At 36.2% G+C, this 23,622-nt stretch overlaps 1 protein-coding gene across 3 annotated transcripts in view; it reads left to right on the top strand.

Annotated features, from left to right (window-relative positions):
• MARCHF1 (membrane associated ring-CH-type finger 1) overlaps positions 1-23,622 on the top strand; it is a 967,912-nt gene that overhangs the window by 555,072 nt on the left and 389,218 nt on the right. For all 3 annotated transcript variants that reach the window (XM_053583965.1, XM_053583959.1, XM_053583949.1), the window contains one exon: positions 14,546-14,694. In XM_053583965.1, coding sequence (XP_053439940.1) covers positions 14,584-14,694 — 111 coding nt within the window. In that variant the 5' untranslated portion in view covers positions 14,546-14,583. The remainder of the gene's footprint in view (positions 1-14,545; positions 14,695-23,622) is intronic.

The raw sequence follows: 23,622 nt of genomic DNA, 5'->3' as shown, positions 1-23,622 counted from the left end.
CTCCTCAAAAAGCTAAGTTTTCTCTTTTTTTTGCTCTTCTTATACACTCACAGTTTCATGCCTTTGATAAATTGAATCTTAAGAAAGTGCGTATGTCATTTGCACATAGCAAAGTGTATCCTTCAAAGGCATTGGATTAAATTCTGTGAATTTTATTCTCTCACCATATCCCTCCATTTCTAAGAAAGATGAGAGTGGAAACTGGCTTATTTTAAGTCCAGAAGTGATTATTTTGGTAAGGAGCTTGAATAAAATCAACTTTGTCACTTTTTTTGAGTCCTAAATCAGTGATATATATTCTTCTGCCAGTCTCCTGTAGTTATTTATTGATTTATTTGAACAAAGTAAAAAACTCCACTGCAAATGTTTAGCTTTATCTGCAATCTTTCTTGATAATAAATTCCTTAAGCATGTAATTTAGAACAATTTGTTAGATTTACAAGATCATTAATTGGTCTCTGGATATCATTCTTTTCTACTGGTTATTGCTTAAAACTATACTTAAAAGAAAATGTAATTTTCACAGACCTGAAACATAGAATCTGCATTGCATTTTTCTTTTCTTTTATTTATTTCTTTGTTTGTTTTTGGGACAGAGTCTCACTCTGTCACCTTGGGTTGAGTACTACGGTGTCATAGCTCACAGCAATCTCAGACTCTTGGGCTCAAGTGATTCTCTTGCCTCAGCCTCCCGAGTAACTAGGACTACAGGCACCTGCCACAAAGCCCAGCTAGGTTTTTAAAGATGGGGGTCTCACTCTTGCTCAGGCTGGTCTCAAACTCCTGAGCTCAGGCAATCCACCAGCCTCAGCCTTTCCAGAGTGCTAGTCTTTTAGGCATGAGCCACCACACCTAGCTTGTATTTTCAAATCGTTTTAATTAGAACAGTTTTATATTTAAAGAAAAATTGCAAACTTAATACAAGGAGTTTCCATATACTCTAGTCCATTTTCTCCATTATTGATATGCTATGTTAGTCTGGTATAACCTTCGTTATAATCAGCGAACCAACATGAATACATTATCATTAACTAAAGTCTGTGTTTCATTCAGATTCCCTTCATTGTTACCTAATGTCCTTTTTCCAGCATCCCATCTAGTTGACCATGGAAGTTTTGAGGATTGTTGGTTAGTGTTGTGTATGATGCTCAACAATTAAGATTTGCTAATTTTTTTTCTGATAATTAGGCTGGAGTTATAGATTTTTTTGGAGGGATACCCTAGAGGTAAAATTAATCACATTTTAAGTCAGTAAGACTTCCCTCTTGGTTACCTGGCTAAGGTATATTTGTCAAGTTTCTTCTCTGTAAAGTTACTTTTCTTTTCCATTTTCCACCCTGTACTCTTCGGAAGGAAGTTGCTGTATACTGCGTACAATGCAGTGGGAAGTTATGTTCTCTTCCTGTTTTTGAGGCTAGAGTATCTACATAAATTATTTGTAATTCTGCACAAAAGAGAATCAGTTCTCTTATTTCTTTATTCAATCATTCATTATAACATAAACTCAGGGGTTATAGCTTTCTTTTGTTGGTCAAATTGTACCAGCTATAGCTACCGGGAGCTTTTTGGTTTGGCTTCCGTGTTCCTTTGACATATATCCCAATCATGTTTGTTTTGTTTTATTTTGTTTTGATTTTCTGCTTTTCTTTACTTTCTAGCACTACAAGTTTTCCTAGGCTCATCTTGTATTTTTCATGCCCTCACTGTGGAATCAGCCAGATATCCAAGTAGCTCCAGTTCCTTTTATTGGAGAATCCTATCAGTAACCAAGATTTGGGCATTAGATGTATTCATTGCTACTTTGCCCTGTCACCCCACAGCAAGATACACATATGTATAATAACCCATTTATATACACATATTTATAAACGTTTCTACATGTAGTCACGTTTCTGTATTATGCTAAATACAAGCTCTGACCCGTTACCACACTGCATATGTAACCACCTGCTTCTGAGCTGAAAGACATGGCACTCGCTATCTGCCAACCATTTACACACCAGCCCTAGAATGCTTAACCCCAATCTCCACAGGGAAGAATTTTATGAACTAGAGAATAGCACTGTGTACAATATCTTTTGCCTTTAACTTTATAGACTCCACTCATTTCTAAAGGTACTTAGCCAGCACATTTTCCCTCACCCACTTCAGTGAGGTTATTCCATACATTCATAGTATATTTATATTGTTTTTTTTTAGTCTGTATTTTGTCCTGACATCCTCAACCTCCTGAATTATATATTTTAATTTTCATACACTGATGCTTATACTTCATTCCACGAGGTTGTATAGATTGTCATAAATGCACAGTGTAAAGCAGCCGCCATTAAAGCATCATACACAATAGTTTCACTGTCCTACCCCTGATCATTTACTTTTCCTGTAGCATTACTTTTTCCAGAATGTCATATAATTGGAATAATACAGAAAATAGCCTTTCGGTCTGGGTTCTTTAATATCCCAATATGCATTTAATATTCATCCATGAATTTTTATGCATTGGTAGCCTTTTTCTTTTTTCCTGAGTAATATGCCACTGTATGGATCACCATAATTTGTTTATCCATTTGTATTAAAGGACATCTTTATTGCTTTCACATTTTGGTGATTATAAATCACCTGCTATAAATATCTGTGTGCATTTTTATATGAGACATAAAATTTTAAATCAGTAGGGTAAATAAGTATAAGCACAATAGCTGGATTGTATGTTTTTCATTTTTTTAATCTCAAAATATTAATTAAAGGGGCACAGATGGTTTTGTTACATTGATATATTGAATCATGCTTAAGTTGGGCTTTTCGTGTGCCTATCACCATAACTGTGTTCATTGTAACCACTAGGTAAGTTTTTATCCCATACCCACCGTCTCAAACACCCCTTCCTGGTTTCTCATGTCCTTTATCTTGCTTTGTGCTCGTGTGTGCCCACCTATTAGCTCCTACTTATTAATGAGAACATATGCTTTTGTTTTTCCAGTCCTGAGATACTTCACTTCAGATAATAGTCTCCAGTTCCATCCAAATTGTTGCAAGAGACATTAATTCATCCTTTTGATGGCTGAATAGTATTCCATGCTATACAGGGTATCCATAAAGTTTAATATCTTAAATTTGACATGAACTTCATGGACCCTTTGTAGCTACCACAGTTTCTTTATCCATCCATGAACTGAAAGGCACTTGGGTTGATACCACATAGTTTGCAATTATGAATTGGGCTGTGGTAAACATACAAGTTGTAGGAATTTTTTTTTTTTTTTTTATATAAAATGACTTCATTTTTGTTAGGTAGACATCCAGCAGTGGGATTACTGGATCAAACTACAGGTCTAGGTTTATTTCTTTAAGGAATCTCCATACTGTTTTGCATAGAGGTTGTACAAATTTGCAATGTATAAGTGTTCCTCTCTGCACCCACACCAGCATCTATTACTTTTTCACTTTTTAATTATGGACATTCTGATAAGGGTAAGGTGGTATCTCATGTGCTTTTTTTTTTTATTTCCCTGATGATTAGTGATGTTGAGCATTTTTTCATGTTTGTTGACTGTTTCTCTATCTTCTTTTGAAAAGCTTCTGCTTTATTAAAAAAAAAAGTTTTGCCCATTTTTAATAGGTTTTTTCTTTTTCTTGCTGATTTGTTTGAGTACTTTGTATATTCTGGATATGCATCTTGTCAGATGTAGTTTGTGAATATTTTCTCCCATTTCGTAGGTAGTTTACTTACTCTATTGATTATTTCCTTTGCTTTGCAGAAGGTTTTAATTTGATAAAGTCCCACTTATTTATTTTTGTTGTTGTGTATTTGCCTTTGGAGTCTTAGTCATAAATTCTTTGCCTTGGCTGCTGTCTAAAAAAGTTTTCCCTATGAGGCAGCACCTGTGGTTCAAAGGAGTAGGGTGCTGGCCCCATATATTGGAGGTGGCAGGTTCAAACCCGGCCCTGGCCAAAAACTGCAAAAAAAAAAGTTTTCCCTATGATTTCTTCTAAAATTTTTATGGTTTAATACATTACATATAAGTCTTCAATCCATCTTGCATTAATTTTTGTATATGGCAAGAGTTAGGGGTCCTGTTTCATTCTTCTTCATATGGCTATCCAGTTTTTCCAATTTTATTGGATAGGGCTTCCTTTCTCCAGTATATGTTGTCTGCCTTGTCAAAGATCAGATAGTTTATAGTTAGATGGTTTTATTTCTATGTTTTCTATTCTGTTCCATTGTTCTATGCCTCTATTTTTATATTATTGTAGCCTGAGTATAATTTGAAATTAGCCTGAGGTATTTAAGAAGAAACACATGAGACCCACTCTCTGTCAGTGTGGTGGGTACACCAACAGAGGGGACGATGTTCCTCCTGAAAGCCCTGGCTCAATTGTCCTTTTAGGTACCCTTGGTACTCATAAGAAGGGGGTGGGAGCAGGAGGAGAAAAAGAATCTGAATGGAGCGGGGCTGGCACTCTGTGCCCTGTGCTCCTTCTCCCTGGAAGGCAGCCCCATGGAATGTCCAAGCACAATTCCCCCATGACCCACCAGCCCCCTGTGGCCAGCATAGTCTGACCAGGGTTTGGGAAATGTTTCACGTGGGGACTAGTGACTTAAAACTGAAGGGATGAAGCTCCTTGAAGAAGAAAAAGGCACATAATGGAAGGAAAAGCAGTATAGTGCCACTGTCTCAGCTGCATTTTGGAGTGATGGGGAGTGACCCCCAGGAAGCTGAGAGCCCAGTGCTTTGTTTTCAACAAGCTCCCAGCTCCCTGGTGGCAGCAGCTTTTCAGCCCCCCAGGGTAGAGAAGCTCTCCAGCAGCTCAAGAGCCTGCAGACCACTAGAGGTGTGAGGGAGGGAGAGTCAAAGACCCCTACCCTTCCATGGGACTCTTAAGTCTGTTGGGACTTGATCTCTGCTGAAATCTTGGCCCTTGTTCTATTTTGCAACTTTGGCCAATGAATCCCTGGTAGGTTCTGGCATTTTTTCCTCAGAATTATACCTGAGCTATGGTTTTTTTTTAATCTAAAACATTTCCTTCTTTCTGAGATGATCTGGTGACTGAGGTCTCTAGTCAGCTATCTAACCTCTCTTTCTCCAGATTGTATGTTAATACTAAGTTTACCTTTGTTCAGAAATGGCCAAAATTTCTTCTAAAATGTTCCATTTTGTGTCCCCATAAGCAACAGATAAAAGTTCTGGTGGTATCTCATTGTTTTAAGTTGCAATCCTTTAATTACATATGATGCTGAACATCTTTGTGTATTTTTAGTTGTTATCTGTATATCTTGTTGAGATGTCTGTTCAGATCCTTTGCCCATTTTAATAGGGTTGTTTGTTTTCTTACTGTTGAGTTTTAAGTGTTCTATGTATGTTTTAGATACATGTTTTTTATTTGATATGCTTTTGGCAAATATTTCCTCTGAGTCTTTTCCTTCTCTTAAAAGTGTTTCGCAGAGCAGAAGTTTATAGTTTTAGTAAATTATAAATTCTCAATATTATTTCTTTCATGGATCATTTTAATGTTATATCTTATACCTTTTGCCAAACCCAAGGTCACACACAATTTTTCCTTTGTTTTCTTATAGAAGTTTTATAGTTTTGTATTGACACTTAAGTCTATGATTCATTTTGAATTAACTTTTGTGAAAGGTATGTGTCTGTGTCTAGATTCATTATCTTGCATATCAATGTCCAGTTGTTCTAGAATCACTATTGAAAAGTCTATCCTTTTTCCAATGAATTGTCCTTTGTCAGAGATGAGTTGACTATACTTATAAACCTATTTCTGGGCTCCCTTTTATGTTCCATTGTTGTATATATTTATTCTTTTTCCAAAATCACACTGTCTGGATTACTGAAACTTTATAGTAAGGTTTGAAAACTGGATAGCATGAGGCCCCCAAATTCATTTTCCTTCAGTCTTATTTATTTCAGTAATTATTATTACTAGTCTTAATTATTTCAGTGATTATTTTGCCTTTTTCCATAAACTTTAGAACAAGTTTACTAGTATCTCCACAACAGCTTACTGGGAGTTTGCTTGAGATTGCACAAAATCTATAGCTAACATTGGGAAAAATCAGTATTTTAGCAATATTGAATCTTCCCATCTATAAATACAGAATATATCTGCTCTTATTTAAATTTTCTTTGATTTTTTAAATTAAAATTTTTGCAGTGCAAATTTTGTTATATTTGTACATAAATAATTTTTAATAACATGGTACTTTTTAAATTTAAAAATTTTTAAATAAAATTGTTCATTAATATATAAAGGTACACAGGTAAAAAGGAAAGCAGTTGAATTTTGCATACTAACCTTGTGTCCTGTAAATCTTTCTTCTGCTCTTTTATCGCCTTCTGATATTGCAATTATGCATATGTTGTACCTTTTTAAGTTATTTCCTAGTTCTTGGAAGGTCAGCATTTTTTTCCCATTCTTTATGCTTTTTTGCATTTCAGTTGAAAATTTCTGTTGTTCTGTCTTCAAGCTGATTGATGCTTTCCTTGGATGTGTCCAGCCTAGCGTTAAGCCCATAGAGACATTCTTCATTTGTGTTATGGGTTTCAAGTTCCAGCATTACTTTGTGATACTTTCTAAGAGATTAGTTTCCTCTGTCGACATTACCAATTTGTTCTTGCATGTCGTCTCCTTTCGTTCCATTATAGCCCTTTTCATATTAATCATAGACATTTTAAATTCTTTGACTGATTATATTTGAGTCTGATTGTGAAACTTTTTTATCTTTTCAGACTGTATTTTTTTCATGCTTTTTAGCAGGCCTGGTGTTTTTTGCTTTTGTTGTCAAAAGCCAAACATGATGCATCAGATAACAGACACTGAAATAAATACACATTTAATGGGAGTTGTTGTGTTATTATAGCTAAAAGTTGGGCTGTGTTTAATGTTTGCTGTAGCTATAGAATTCTTCTAGTGCCCTTGTTGACATTAGGCTCCTAAGTGCTGCTCCTCAAAGGGACTGTCGTCCTACTGTTCTTTCAACTACAATTCACTGTTATTGCCCTGAAGCCTTGTTGGTGTGGCATTAAGGTACAGTAGGAGGGAAGCTATTTTATAATTTTATGATTAAATATAAATCTTCTAGTGAGCCATGCCTCTGGGCTGTGGCCTTCACAAGTGATTTTAAGCCTCCTTTCCCACCTGAGGTGAGGCAGGAAGGCCAGAAAAGCCTAGAGTGGGAGATATGCCCTTCATTCAGGTGGGTTAATAGAACTCTGCCAAGATAGTGTTCCTTTGAACAATAGGTCTCTTTGTTATAGGGGTATTTCACAGTGATTAGTCTTCCACTCCGTCTGCTAATACCACCATGAGACCTTTCTGAGGTCAATTCCCTGACAGTAAAACTCAAGAAAGTATAGATACCCACTAAGAATGGGGTCCCTGGGAAGGTCTCACTCTTGAGCTAATCCATTTTGTGCCTGCAATAGTACACTGATTTTACTGTTTAGCTGTTACTACCCATTAGTTCATGGCTGCAACAGCTCCTCTCCAATTGTTATGACATTGACCATAGTTCTCTGTATTCCTATCTCTCCATATTTTGGAATGAGGGTTTGTTCTGTAACTTCAGTTCCCTAATGGGTCTAAGAAAAATTGTTGATTTTCAGTTTGTTCAGATTTACTATTTTATAGGATGAGAACAAGGACTTCTAAATTCTTTGCATGTCAGAGCTTACAATTGAAGTCTGTACTTTTTTTTATATCTAGAATATTTTCCCAAGATATGCGTTGAGGGTTGAAATAACATAATCCTTCTCATAAGGAAGATTTTTAGTCATCCCTAAAGAACACCAATTTCCCCAACCTAAGTGTAAGGTAATTATATATGACTTTCACTCCCTCTGCTGGGTCACTTCCTTTAACATATTAAGGTTAGAGGAGTCAGTATTATTATAATTTTTCCCGAGTTGTCTACCTAGAAGTCACTCCTTTCTTTTCCTGAGGGTCTCTAGTGTTAGAATTCCTACCAAAGCTGTTTCCTCAAAAGCTTCTCTATGCCCTGTGTGGTGTTTTATGCCTATAGGCCTATACTTTGGCACATTCGGAGGCCCGGGTGGTGGATTGCTTGAGCTCAGGAGTTTGAGAACAGCCTGCGCAAAAGCCAGACACCAGGGCGACGCCTGTGGCTCAAAGGAGTAGGGCGCTGGCCCCATATACCCCATATACGGGAGGTGGTGGGTTGAAACCCACCCTGACCAAAAACTGCAAAAAAAAAAAAAAAAAAAAAAAGCCGGACACCATCTCTACTAAAAATAGAAAAAATAGCCAGGCATTGTAGTCCCAGCTACCTTGGAGGCTGAGGCAAGAGGATTGTTCAAGCCCAGGAGTTTGAGGTTGCTGTGAGCTGTGACAACACAGCACTCTCAGGGTGACCAAGTGGGACTCTGTTTCAAAAAAAAAAAAAAAGCTTCTCTATGCACATCTCAGCCAAGTATGGAACAAGAATGCTACTTCCTTGTGTCATTTCTTAATTCACTACCATACCAGGGAAGGGGTAGCTTATTAGACGTCACAGAAAGATCGATAATTTTTAAAGAAATTCCATCACAGAGAACTTTGCAGGTTATGTTTCCAACAAAAGTCTGATAACTAGAATCCACAGAGAACTCAACCTAATCAATAAGAAAAGAACAAATAATCTCATTTCTTTGTGGGCAAAAGACTTAAATATAAACTTCTCTGAAGAAGACAGGCGCATGGCCTACAAACACATGAAAAAATGCTCATCGTCTGTAATCATCAGAGAAATGCAAATTTCTCTTTGAGATATCATCTAAATCTGGTAAGACTAGTCCACATTGCAAAATCCCAAAACTACAGATGTTGGCATGGATGTGGAGAAAAAGGAACACTTCTACACTGCTGGTGAGAATGCAAGTTAATGCAGTCTTTTGGAAAAAAGTTTGAAGAATACACAGGGAACTAAAAGTAGACCTACCATTCCATCCTGCAATTCCTCTACTAGGTATATACGCAGATGATCAAAAATCATTTCACAACAACATTTGCACCAGAATGTTTATTGCAGCCCAATTCATAATTGCCAAGTCATGGAAGCAGCCCAAGTGCCCATGGACCCATCACTGGATTAACAAATTGTGGAATATGTATACCATGGAAGACTATGAAGCCATAAAAAGGATGAAACTTTACATCTTTTATGTTTACATGGATGAAACTGAAACATATTCTTTTTAATAAAGTATCTCAAGAATGGAAAAAAAAGTATCCAATGTATTCAGTACTATTATGAAACCAATATACGATCCCTTACACATTCGTACAAATGATAAAACATAGCAAGAGTCCAGAAAGAAGGAGGGAAGAGAAGGGAAAGGGGTAGGGAGGAAGGAGGACAGGAGGAGGGAGAGTATTGGGTGGGACCTCACCTACTGGGCACAATGCAGTGGTACATTTCAAAACTATTAAAAGTATACATGTCTTACCACAACAAATACTTAAGTGAGGGATAGTTACGTTGATCAGTTGGATGTAAGCATTCCACATTGTATATCAAATCAGGATATTGTACCCCATAAATGTACACAGTTATGATTTAATAAAAAATTCCAAGGTAGAAACATAATCTTTAAAAAGAAAAATATATACTAAATAAATCTTTCAGATTGTCCAAGCAAAAGCATCAAAGAATTTAAGGCTTCACTATGACTCTCTTTATGGCTATTCTAAAACGTAGAACGTATTTCTTTATCTTCTCATTCATTGTATTATCAACAGGTATCTATTGGGCTTTATGTTAGTTCCTGTTCCACCTCCTAAAGTATAAATATGAATCGCTCCCTCCCTTGAGAAACCCAATCGCCTACTCACAGCAATCAGGAAAAGCCCCGGGACACTTTTCCATCATGTAGCAAGAAATTTATCTAATGTAGTTATCTGGTTTAAAGACTTTCAGAATTGATCCCCAACCAAAAGTTCTTGGCGGTCTTTGACACTGCAAGTCTTCAAGAATAATTGATACCTCTGCCTGAGCACTTCAGAAGCGCACAGCAGCAGTTGGTGTGAGTTGTAAGCGTGCATGATCTCATTTTCTCAGTGTCTAGGGGGTAACACACATACATACACATGTGTTACCAAGGAACAGACATTTATTATCAGGAATAATGCAATCTAACAAGGAAGAGAAGCAAATTTCTAAATGTCCCTTTCTCTTTTTTTATAATGGAAATTAAACATCTTTACTATCCTGGTTGAGGGGGGGGTGTCCAATAATTTAGACCTTTATTTCTTAACTACATGTTAGCTTAACAAATACACAGTCAAATCTCTGAAATTTTTACAATTGAAAAATTCCTTCCGATTCTTAGACAAGGGCCAGTCAGAAGTGTCAGATTTGAGGATGAGGGGGCACTTGCTCAGTTATACGTATGTGTTGAAAAAAGGGATCAATTATTGGCCTTAACTATACTTTACCAAATATAATGTGGAACAAATTTGTGGAAAGAAATAGTTGAGCAGGTAATTAAGTAGAGACAACTTCATTTTTCTGTAGCAAATGCATTTCTGCTTTTATAATTCAATTACACTTGAAATAAAATAAGATGAATGTAAAAACTTCAGTTGGAGAAGTCAGCCGGTCAGTCCTGCGAGTTGCACAACTGCAGACACATCATGCACGGGGTATAGGAGACCAAGAGCATCCCCAGGAGCACAGGGTCATCTATATGGCTTGTAATGTGAAGGACACTCCCAGAGTTGTGCAGCACAGCTTTTAGTGGAAGAAGACTTTAAAACTGTAACAATTTTTAACTTTATTATTATTATTACTATTATAAGATTTTGAGACAGAGTCTGATTCTGCTGCTCTGAGGTAGAGTGTCATGATGTCATCATAGCTTACAGCAACCTCAAACTCTTGGGCTCAAGCGATCTTCATGCCTCAACTTCCCCAGGAGCTGGGACTACAGGCACTTGCCACAATGCTCAGCTAATTTTTCTATTTTTAGTGGAGATGTGGTCTCACTCTTGCTCAGGGTGGTCACCTTGAGATCAAGGGATCTGTTCATCTTGGCCTCCCAGAGTGTTAGGATTAGAAGCATGAGCCAATATACCTGGAAAATTTTTTTTTTTTTTTTTTTGTAGAGACAGAGTCTCACTTTATGGCCCTTGGTAGAGTGCGGTGGCCTCACACAGCTCACAGCAACCTCCAACTCCTGGGCTTCAGTGATTCTCTTGCCTCAGCCTCCCGAGTAGCTGGGACTACAGGCGCCCGCCACAACGCCCGGCTATTTTTTGGTTGCAGTTTTGGCCGGGGCCGGGTTTGAACCCGCCACCCTCGGTATATGGGGCCGGCGCCTTACCGACTGAGCCACAGGTGCCGACCCATACCTGGAAAATTTTAACTTTAATGTGAATTACTTGCAATTTTACTTCTTCCAAAATCAACATTCCTTTGCACCTGATGCTAAGTAAAATATCTTTTCCCCTGGCTTACTAGTGTTCACATGCTGCTGTCTTAGTTCTTGCATGCTGTCTTGTGAAAGTTGGCTGGCTTGTCTGTTCCAAGCACAGTGTCTGGCACAAAGGATATGTTCAATAGATGTTTCCTAAATTAAAAGTAAATTATTCTCCTAAGATACACCCAATGGCCTTGCATTTTCCCCCTAATTGTAATTTGTTGTCAATTTAGTTCACAGGGAATGCACTATGATGCATTCCTATTTATTAAATTAAATATCTGCTTGAAGTAGCATATTAAAAATTAAGCCTAGTTAAATCTCAATTTCCTGTGATCATTATATAAGTTGCTCATTGCCATATCTCGTATTAGCTTGGTTCAATGGTTAGATAGCAATTAACATGAATGCTTAATGACCACTTTCCCATTTTGATATATTACTGATGGTACTTACAGTTTGAAGTGTTTTAGGGTTAATTATAAATGCTCAACATTTGCCTATCCTTCTGGCTGATAGTACTTCCTTACACCTGAGAATATGATGAGTACTTCAGACCTGTGTAGGAAGGAGCTGGTCGTCACAAGCTCAGCAGTCAACACTTCTAACTCTTCAGTTCTCCTAACTCACCTACACTATTTCTACAATATCTACTTTAGTGTCAATGATGTAAAAAAAAAAAAAAAATTCTTTGAAATGTGAGCCAAAATCTTAGTGTTTTGTGATAACAGAAAGGAAGATAGTATCATTAGGAGACTGTAACAGTCCCTTACCCACAGGAATTTAAGGAGGTAGGCAATGGGTCTCTCCTTTTTTTAATTCTCTCTCCCTCCCAATTTTCTTCTGTACCCTTGCTGCTGCCTTCAAGGCTATGTAAACATTGACTTTTCCAGGAGATGATGCTTTGATTCTAAAGCAGCAAACAGAGTCAGCAGATGGCTATTATATAGCAAGGAGTTAAGCAAAATTTCTCTCTTATAGTGTGATATGAATGTCCAGATAAAGTTCTTGTTAATATAATAAAAAGCTAAAGTGAAGCTCTAATTAAAGTGCTCTCTCTCACATCACACCTGCTTCTTCCTTTGTGAGTATTTCTGTGCTGTTACTGACAGTTCAGCAAAATAGTTCAAAAAGATGATGTATACAAGCCAGCTTTGGGAAAGATATCTAAGATCAGGAGGAACTGTCACCTTTGAGTTAACCAAATACATTTACAAGTCTAAATATTAGAGATCGAAAAATGCCAGAATGGTTCTTGGCTTTTAAAATTCACTCAAGTTTATTGTTGCACTGAACTCAGTTCATACAAAAAATGAAAGCAATCTTCATCTTATGGCTCTTCCATGCCTGCTTCAGTCACTGCAGTATAAGAGGGGCCTAATAAATATTTTTATATTACTTTGACTGGATAAGGAGTGACACAGCTGTTGCACCATGACATCAGAAAGAATCTGAATAGGACATACGAAGTTGTCTGCCTTTATAAACACGTCTTAGAATGGATACTGATGGTATCATAATTTTGTGGACCACACTATATGCTTTTTATTCATGAATGAACTAAACGTTTTATTATAAGTACTAAAATGATATTTAATTATAAAGTTAAAATTGATAAAAAGTAGATGTAAATGACTTAGAAGCAGCACATTTTTTTATACTTAATTAAATTGTTTTGGTCATTATGTATCGTTTCACTCTTCGCCTTTGACTAAAGATACTCACTTTCATTTACTCTTACAACACTTCAAGAAATGCAATTAAAAGTTGATGAGTAACCAAGATAATGTATATTGGAAATCTGGAGATATTTACTTTTTATGGAATGCAAATTAGTTGGATATGCAGATTTCATATAAAATAGAGGCTTTTCCATAAAAACTAATGCAAGGTGTTTGAAAAACAAGTACTAATAATTTGTTACTTACTCAGATAATTGTTTTCAAGTTCTCCTTATTGCTTTTCTGTACCTGAAATCAATAAGTCATTTATATTAGATTGCCAGTCTTTTTAAGAAATCCATTCCATTGAGTAGCTTAGACTTCTTTTCACAAAAGATCTTTTTATCACTTCCCTGTTTACTTTGCTCAGATGCACTTGAGTATTCTGTCATTTAGACTAATAACTCATCAATCCTTTAGTGCAACCATTCTTTATGTTACTTTTCTTTGTGCTATGAAATGTGCAATTTTGAATCCCTGAAATGCTATTAACCACCAGATTGCTAATTGCTTTGGATGCTGTGAAAAATAATTACTCCACATTATTTTTGATATTTAATTGACAGCGTAATGCATTTAACTAAAGACCTGCAATAAACTATTTCTAATTACTGAGGGTGGTGGAGTGGAAAAGGAGGCTATAAAACTTTACAAAGGAAACAATGTTTCTCCGTTATTTTAAAAGTCATTGTTGATACGACTTTGTTTTCAGAGACAAAACATTCCCCCAAATGGAAAGTTCTCGAAAGCTAGAGTTACGGAATATTTCTACTCATGACATAGTGAGGAATTTTTCTTTAATGGTTATTTTTGAATAGATTATACTGGTGATAGATGCCATATACTAAGTTTATTATGCTTTCAATAAAATTTTTCCTTTTTTAGTTGGCAGAACTTTATGAGAGAGATAATCGTGGTACTGCCAGAATTAAATCTTTATCACTGCCCTGGATTCATTTTATTCTGCTTTTGGAGGATATGCAAACTGAATAGCTACGCCAAATTTTAGATGTTGCTCAAATATGTAGTTATTATCAGGAACTGGTTCTGTTCTTGGCTCTCAAGATAAGAACTTGTTATTATAAACTGATACCTGAAAGTAATACTTAGAACCTGGCACAAGGAATGCCCATTGTCTTTAAATGTCACAAAGAGGGGTATATAAGATGTCATGGCCTTTGGAAAGATGTGTATTGTCTCCATTGTCTTGTGACCCTGTTACTCTAGGATGTTATTAATAATTAGCATATTCTTCTTTTCCTCTTCATAATCTTTAGTTAGAAAAGAGTCTCTACTGGTATTTCATTATATAGTTAATTTAATTTTAATTTTGTATATTTTCCAAAACACAACTAAAATAAGTGACCTGTTTCAGGGAATGTAAATTATTTTCAGAATTTCAGAAATTGAAAAGGGATAAGAGGAAGGAGAAAATGCTGGGCTGGTGTGAAGCGATAGCTCGCAACCCTCACAGAATCCCCAACAACACACGGACACCTGAGATCTCAGGGGATTTGGCCGACACCTCACAGACCTCCACATTGGTGAGTGGAAAGTTATTTTATGTCTTGTGTGTAAACGCAAAAAGAGGGAGAAGGATGACCTTCTAAATAAATGCTATTCTTGTTTACTTACTAAGTAAATGTTATTCTTGTTTATTTGCTTTTTTTGTATTATTCATATACATCCAGTTAAATTAATAGACATTAAAAATATTAATGTCATGCTAGATGTTGATTTGAATTAAAAAACTATTTCTCTTTCTAATATTTTGGACATTGTTCTTTTCTTATGTTAGTGACTTTAAATATTTAAATTAATGTTTATATTCTCGCATTCTGTGTTGTATAATGGAATCAGTAGGAGTAAGACAAGTACAACTTTTTAAAGAAGATAAACAGTGAGAATCATACCTTCTGAATTTTTCTATTTTTTCCTAAAAATGTCTAAAATAGGATTAAAGGTCATGATTTTTATAAGAAATTGTGAATTAAACAAGCACAAAAATAACTTGAAGACCAAACCAGTCATATATCCTTTCATGTTTTGTTTTCTGCTTTACATTTAAATGCTTAGTTTTCAGTGCCCATTGTATTCCAATGATTAGGAATAAAATAAAAGAGAACACAAAAAGAGTTTTAAATGTTCTTTGTTTAGATTTGCCTGTAAGATTCTTCATTTTGATTTGAATAGGAAAAATTCCACTTAATCTCTAACTTTTAAATTCATGTTAGATAGACTTTATTATTTTTCTATTTTGTAAGAACACAAATATCTTTATTAGCCTGATTTATTAGCTAGTGAACATATAATTAAATACAGGCAACAAGTCATTTAGGTGTTTCTTTTCATTTCTGGTTTACTTGACAGTTTCTATTATTTGACCATCTTATTCTGTTCAGGCTGCTATAACAAAATACCATAAACTGGTGGCTTATAAACAACAGGAATTTATTTCTGACAGTTCCGGAGGATGAGCAGTCCAAAATCAAGCTGCTGTCAGATTTGGTGTCTGGTGATCTGATGAGGGTCCCCTTTTCTAGTTCACAGATGGCACCTTCTCATGTGTTTGAAGGGACAGTCAACATCCTTGGGCCTCTTCTATAGGGAACTAATCCCGTTCATGAGACCTCCACTCTCTGGACCTAATCACCTCCCAGAGGCCCGTTTTCCTAATGCCACCACCTTAAAGGTTAGGATTTTAGGATATAAATTAGAGAACACAGACATTCAAATGATAGCATTTACACAGAAATAATGATCGACCCAAATGAGCGCTAGTGATTGGATATCTAGGGAGATTACCTGAAAGAATAGGCTTTCAGCTGACAATATATAGAAATAGAAATGAGAATCCTGCTTAATTGCCATCATCTCAGACCGCAGGGTGGGCTGAGAGTATGGAGAGATTTGTGCAATACTCTTGGCTACTCCCAGTTCTCGGAAATAGATTCCTTTTGAAATTATCATCTGTGTTATATCACTCTCAAATAATCTTTTATAAATTATAATTTTCAATAAAGCTGCTTGGCATGTGTTAACACCATTTAAACATGTGTTCCACAGTCTTTATACATACAGCTGGACTTTGTCAGCATCCTTAAGTAGCCAAATATTTTTAAATTAAAAAAAATATTTTTGTACGTTTGCTAGAGTAGCTGTCATGCCTAACTAATATTTCACAGAATTATTGATCAAAAATCCTAAGAACCATTGAGCAAACTTTTGTTCTGGATTTCTTCCTATAATTGAGTAAATTAATAATAGCTTCATTTAATAGATGTATACAGTGGCTTAGAGAAATTAACTTTCCCAGAGCCACTTACCTAGTAATAATAAAAAAGTTAATAGTAATCAGGCGTCACTCGGGAGGCTGAGGCAAGAGAATCGTGTAAGCCCAAGAGTTAGAGGTTGCTGTGAGCCGTGTGACGCCACAGCACTCTACCCGAGGGCGGTACAGTGAGACTCTGTCTCTACAAAAAAAAGAAAAAAAATAGTAATCAGGCATCTCAAAGCAAGAATTTTTCTACTACACTTCATTGTCTCACTTGTTTAATGATATTTTTTCCTATTCAAGATTTTATAGAAAGAAAAAGATAAAATACCAATTTATTAATAATTAAGTCCATTAATTAAATCGAATGCTGTGTTATGCGGATAACCTCTAGACACTATAACCTAAAACCTCCAAATCTCAGTTTCTTAAAATAGAAAATAAAATATTTCTTTCTCATGGGGTAGTCTGATATGTGTTGGCCAGCTCTTTTTGGAAGTTAACTGCCAAAGGATGATTTAAAGATACAGACTACTTTCACCTTTGGATTGTACCTTCATAAGAACGTGGTATCTTAGGTCACCAAGTAAAGGTAAGAGACCATGTGAACCTCTTTCCTGGGCCATAATGCAGAAGCTTTGAACTGATAAATGTCGGTGCCCACTGTGGTACCCCGTCACTGTGCAAATAAAAACAGCCAGGACATGGATTGAAGGTACATGCCTGCAAGAGGTGGACTTCCTGTCTGTTCTCTGAGAGCCCCGAGAAACCTCTCTCTTGGCCTTTTATAGAAGCCTCAAACCACAGAAGTGGGGGCCCACATGCTAGGATCACATGTTTAGTGGTTGCTAAGTGCTCTTTCTGCCTGGGCTCTACTCCCATTAACACATACTGCTACTTGAGGGCTTGTCTCTGAGCTGCAAAACATCTCCATGTTGGCAAGGAGATTGACTGGTTCCCAGTGCCTTCTTCAAGAACTGGTGGCTGCTTCTATAAGCCTGGTGCTCAGTCTCCTACAGATAGACATTCTTCCATTGCCCCAAACCTAATCTTATGGCCTTATCTGAACTGCAAGGGAGGCTTGTAGATGTCATCTTCTTAGGTGGCCAAGAAAAGGAGATGAAATTAGTGTGGATCTAGCTCATCTCTGCCACAAGCCCCCTTTCTGGTCACCAAATATTCATTTCATATTCTATTGACTCATGAAAAGGTATGATTACTTTTCAAGAGTGATAGTCAAAATACTTGCAGTCACTGGATTTAATTCAAGTCAATGATCTCTGGTTAGGCTTTTTCCTTATCAAATTATCATGACAACAGTGAACCCCCCGCAAACAAATTTTCTGCATTTTGCAACACACTTTCAACATATACCTAATATGCAAGAGAAGAAGACTAGGAAGATAGAAATCACAATAAATAGCTTGTGAAGAGAAAGAATCAGATACACATGGCCATCACAGGTAAAATGCTCCTGGACAGACATTATAAAGTCTCCCCAACATATAGGGCATAGGGGGTCTTTGACAGGCTCTGAGCCAGTTCCCTAGGATAGCTTTCTTATCTGTAGTTATCTCAAGCCTCTGCACATCCCTTCTTAGAAATACGTCCTTTTTCATTATTCTCCTTGTGGGTATATTAGAAGTGCCCATTATGGGCTATATAGCCTTAATATACATTTTTTTCCTATTTGAGGCCAGGCGTGATGGCTCATGCCTGTACTCTCAGCTCTTTGGGAAGCCCAAGCTGGAGAATTGCTTGAGCCCAGGAGTTTAAGACCAGTCTGGGTAATACGAGAAGACCCTGTATCTACAGAAAGTAATAATAATAAAAAATAACTGAAGGTGGCCTTCATTTGGAGCCCAGCTACTTGAGAGGCTGAGGCAGGAGGATAGCTTGAGCCTGGGAGTTTGAAGTTATAGCGAGTTATAATTGTACCACTGCATTCCAACGTGGGTGACAGAGTAAAACACTGTCTTTAAAAGAAAAATAATTTTTTTTCTTGTTTGAGAATGATTAAAAGACCAACAGTTATTTTAAGTCTTGACTATTCAATGATCATATTTCTGGAGTCATAGTATTTTAGTGCTATAATTCTCTGAGATCTTAGTAGGGTTCAAATCTATTTGCTTCCTGGAATGTGCCTGGGAATATTCTTTCTTGGATATGAATAACTTTCTTTTTCACCCATGTCACTCTCCATTTGATACTGTCTGGAAAGATAGGTGGAAGGACCATATCTTGAATTTGATCTTCATCCAGAGATATTTTATTCAACTGAGAAATCTCATTGGGTGCTGCTTCTCAATGATCTTATATTTGTCTTGAATCTGTTTACTCAAATGAAAATTTTTCTTGGGCCTTTGCCAGTCAATGCCTCATTAATATCATATCCCACCCTTTGGGCTTTAGAAGAAGCCAACAATTCTGCTGAGGAAGCCCCGGAAACGCCTGCATTCTCTTTATTTCTCTACATACCTACCTTCACACTAGCCAGTCATGCTTCTCTTATAATACTTTGCCAATGGTAGCCAGTAATAGTAAATATACTTCAAATGTTTTGTTTTTCAAACTGTTTAAAATGTTTTCAACCCTGCAGACCCATTGGTTGCCTCTCAAGTTAATTTAAGGTAAAGTTTGTGCCAAAACAATGCAGGTAAATGGTTTTCTACTTTGAAATCAACTTTCTTCCTTCCCATTGCCCGACTATTAAAGAAATGCTGCACATTGTAGTTTTTATTATGGTAGTGTGGACTTCGGCTATAAATTTCTATATGTGGATAGTAGACAACACAGAGTACAGCCAGAAAAGCAGAAACCACATCAGCAATTTCAGCAGGAATACTATAATGTAAAAATTATTTAATCTGGTATTTGAAGACTAAAAAGTTAAAAACATATATAAGCATCATAGCTGCAAGAAGTTACAACAGCCCATATGGAAGAGTAACAAAGGGTGGAGGCTCAAGTTGCCAAAACCTAAAAGGCTGGGGCCAAGGGCCTCAGAGTTGTGTTCTAGACCTCTCTGTGGAGTGCTTCTTACCTGATGTGGGCACCTCAGGAGTTCACAGGAGGGAGCCTTGTGAAGGGGAAGTACTTCTCAAATTTTGTATGTTCAATGGGGGTAATGGGGATGGTGCAATAAAGATAGTTCAGAGATGTAGAAAAACTTAGAAACTGGGCTCCAATTCCACTGCTGACATAAAGAAGTATTTCTGGAACAAAATCAACAGAAGCAGGCTAAACTAGAATGTCCTTTCTCTCTCCTCCTGACTTCTAATTGTCTTCAACACTAGCATTTTTGGACTTAGCCCTTAGCCGAGAGGCTAATGGGAAAGAAGAATTTTTTTTTTTTTTTTTGTAAGTAGGTGATTTTTTAAATAGTTTTAATTTTTTTTTTATTAAATCATAAACACATAGATCCTGTATACATTAATGCATTTATGGGGTATAATGTGCTGATTTCATATAGAATTAGGAATGCTTACATCACACTGGTTAATATATACCTTATCTCCTTTACTTAATTATTGTGTTAAGACATTTATACTCTATACTAATAGATCCGACATATACCCTTGCATTATGCACTATAGGTGTGATCACACCATTCACCTTCCCTCAATCTGACTTTCCACATCCCCCTCCATCTCCCCCTCCTCCTTCCTTCATTCTGGGCCATAGTTGTGATCTCTTCTTCATGTGAAAGTGTGAGTGATTGTAAATTGGTTTCATAATAGTACTAAGTACATTGGATATTTTTTCTTCCATTCTTGAGATACTTTACTAAGTAGGATATGTTCCAGCTCCATCCATGTTAATGTAGAAGAGGTAAAATTTCCATCTTTTTTTAAGGCTGCATAATATTCCATGGTCTACATATACCACAATTTGCTAATCCATTCATGGTTTGATGGGCACTTGGGCTTCTTCCATGACTTGGCTATTATGAATTGAGCTGCAATGAACAATCTGGTACAAATATCTTTGTTATAAAGTGATTTTTGGTCTTTTGGATATACACCTAGTAGAGGAATTCAGGATCAAAAGGCAGGTCTACTTTTAGATCCCTGAGTATTCTCCATTCTTCTTTCCAAAAGGGACATATTAGCTTGTATTTCCACCAGCAATGCAGAAGTCTTCCCTTTTCTCCACATCCACGCCAAAATCTGTAGTTTTGGGATTTTGTTATGATATCTCAAAGTGATTTTGATTTGCATTTCTCTGATGATTAAAGATGATGAGCATTTTTTCATGTGTCTGTAGGCCACACACCTATCTTCTTCAGAGAAGCTTCTGTTCAAGTCCCTTGACCACAATGAAAGGAGATTACTTGTTCTTTTCTTATTAATAAGTTTGAGTTCTCTGTGGATTCTAGTTATCAAACCTTTGTCAGAAGCATAACCTACAAATATCCTCTCCCATTCTGAGGGCTGTCTGCTTGCTTTACTTACTGTGTTCTTAGCTGTGCAGAATGTTTTTAGTTTGATAAGATCCCAGTAATGTATTTTTGGTGTTGCTTCAATTGCCCGGGGGGGGGGGGGTCCTCCTCATAAAGTATTTTCCCAGGCCAATTTCTTCATGTGTTTCTCCTGCACTCTCCCCAAGGATCTTTATAGTTTAATGTCTTACATTTAAATCTTTTATCCAGTGAGAGTCATTTTTTGTTAGAGGTGAAAGATGTGGGTCCAGTTTCAATCTTCTACAAGTTGCCAGCCAATTCTCCCAGCATCATTTGCTAAACATGGAATCTTTCCTCCAATTTATATTTTTGATAGGCTTATCAAAGATCAAAGGACAATAAGTGTCTGGGTTCATCTCTTGGTTCTCAATTCTTTTCCATACATCTACCTCTCTATTTTTGTGCCAATACCATGCTGTTTTGATCACCATAGATTTACAGTATAGTTTGAAGTCTGGTAGCGTGATTCCTCCTGATTTGTTCTTATTTCTGAGTAATGTCTTGGCTATTCGAGGTTTTTTCTGGTTCCATATAAAATGAAGTACTATTTTATCCAGATCTTTAAAGTATGATGGTGGAGCTTCAATAGGGACTGCATTAAATTTGTAAATTGCTTTGGGTAATATGGACATTTTAACAATGTTGATTCTTCCCAGCCATGAGCATGGTATGTTTTTACATTTGTTAACATCCTCAGCTATTAAATGAAATTGAAAACAAAAGAATTATTCAAAAGCTCAATGATTGAAAAAGTTGGTTTTTTGAAAAATTCAACAAAATTGATAAACCTTTGGCTAACCTAACCAAAAATAGAAGATTAAAGTCCCTAATATCATCAACCAGAAATGACAAAGGTGAAATAGCAACTGACACCTCAGAAATTCAAAGAATCTTTAATGAATAGTACAATAAACTTTATTCTCAGAAATATAAAAATCTGAAAGAAATTGACCAATACTTGGAAGCATGCCAACTTCCTAGACTTAATCAGAAAGAATTGGAAATGCTGAACAGACCTATATCAACTGCTGAAGTAGAATCAACTATATGAAATCTCCAAAAAAGAAGAGTCTGGGACCAGATGGCTTCACATCAGAATTCTACCAAACCTTTAAAGAGGGACTAGTACCTTTATTACTTAACCTTTTCCAAAACATAGAAAAAGAAGGAATACTTCCCAACACATTCTATGAAACAAATATCATCCTGATCCCCAAACTGGGAAAAGACCCAACAAGAAAAGAAAACTATAAACCAATATCTTTAATGAACATAGATGCAAAAATATTCAATAAGATCCTAGCAAGCAGGATCCAGCAACATATCAAACAAATTATACACCATGATCAAGTGGGTTTTATCCAAAGGTCTCAAGGCTGGTTCAATATACGGAAAGAAGAAATATGGTCTGAAGGCTCACAGCCTCAGAATCTTAAGGAATCTCCCAATCTTAGAAGAATGGGTTTAGTGTTGAAAGGTAATAGCTTAGTAATCAGTATAGAAAGTTAAGGATAGAAGCCTTAACAAATAAATTCAGAAATTTCAGACTTCACATGATAAAGGTTTGTTTGTTTTGTTCATAAGTCGGTCTGATACAGATAATTTGACTCTCCAAAAAAGAATGCAGGAATCTCATGCTGCTCTTATATTTAAAAATATGGCCTCTTGAGTTTTTCAGAGAAGAGAGAGTGTGAGTGGGTGATCCTGGAACTATATGGTGAGGTTTAGAAGATATATATATCACTTTGACCCTGACACCATTGACCAGAAACCAGTGACATAGACTAATAGACTGTAGGAATAATGAGAAATAACAGTCCTCCCATCTAACTTGGATAGGGAAACTGAGACCATTGAGCCAGCCTCTATCACAAATGCATTCCTTCTTTGGTAAGTAGCTTATATTTCCATTTTGTATACCCTTCCTTTTCTTCTGTCATCCAGAACATATAAAGATAATAACAATAATTATGATGACTAATTATTGCATTCCAGGAACTTTTTTAGGTATTTTATACATATTTTCATTTTTAATACTTTTGATAATTCAATGAGGTAGATTTGATCATTACCTCCCATTTTATAGATTAAAAAAAAAAAACCTTTAGTATAGAGAAATTTTAAAACCTGCCCAAAATGACTTAAGTAATAACTGGTCATGTTGGGATTCTAATAATTCAAAGAGTCTAAAACTAGACGACCACTCTATCATATCTCCTGTTGGCAGAAAGAACACAGTCATTATCTGAATTGCGTACATCTGGGTAAACACTGAGATTATAAGTAAGATAATAATTCCTTACATTGTGGTGTAAAAATAAATAGGATCTTTTATAATCCTAGATTATGTGTGTCTGCTAGATTATTTTCTGCTACACAATGACTAACATATATATGACCAATTTCATAGCTGTTTTTAGCATCAAATTCTCAGTAACTGGCCTAATTGAAAACAACATATTTTCCTTATTGATCTGTAAGATAATTCGCACTATCTGCTTTTTAAATTCAGAAAATATTTCAAAATGAGTAAGAATCTTACTCATTTTGAGGGGCTTAGAATATTATGCTTATTAAGCAAATATCCTCACAATGTAACCTAAGTTAGGAGGGGAAAGGGTCCCACCTTGCATGATGGCAGAGGAGAAACTTCTTTTTTAAACTTACTGTAACACAATTTTACTTGTTAAAAGCAAAAACAAAACACCTTATACTGACTATACCCTTTAGCAGTTT

Source organism: Nycticebus coucang, chromosome 1 (assembly GCF_027406575.1).
Source record: "Nycticebus coucang isolate mNycCou1 chromosome 1, mNycCou1.pri, whole genome shotgun sequence".
Taxonomy (NCBI): Eukaryota; Metazoa; Chordata; class Mammalia; order Primates; family Lorisidae; genus Nycticebus; species Nycticebus coucang.
This window is presented reverse-complemented; position numbering and strand designations above follow the sequence as displayed.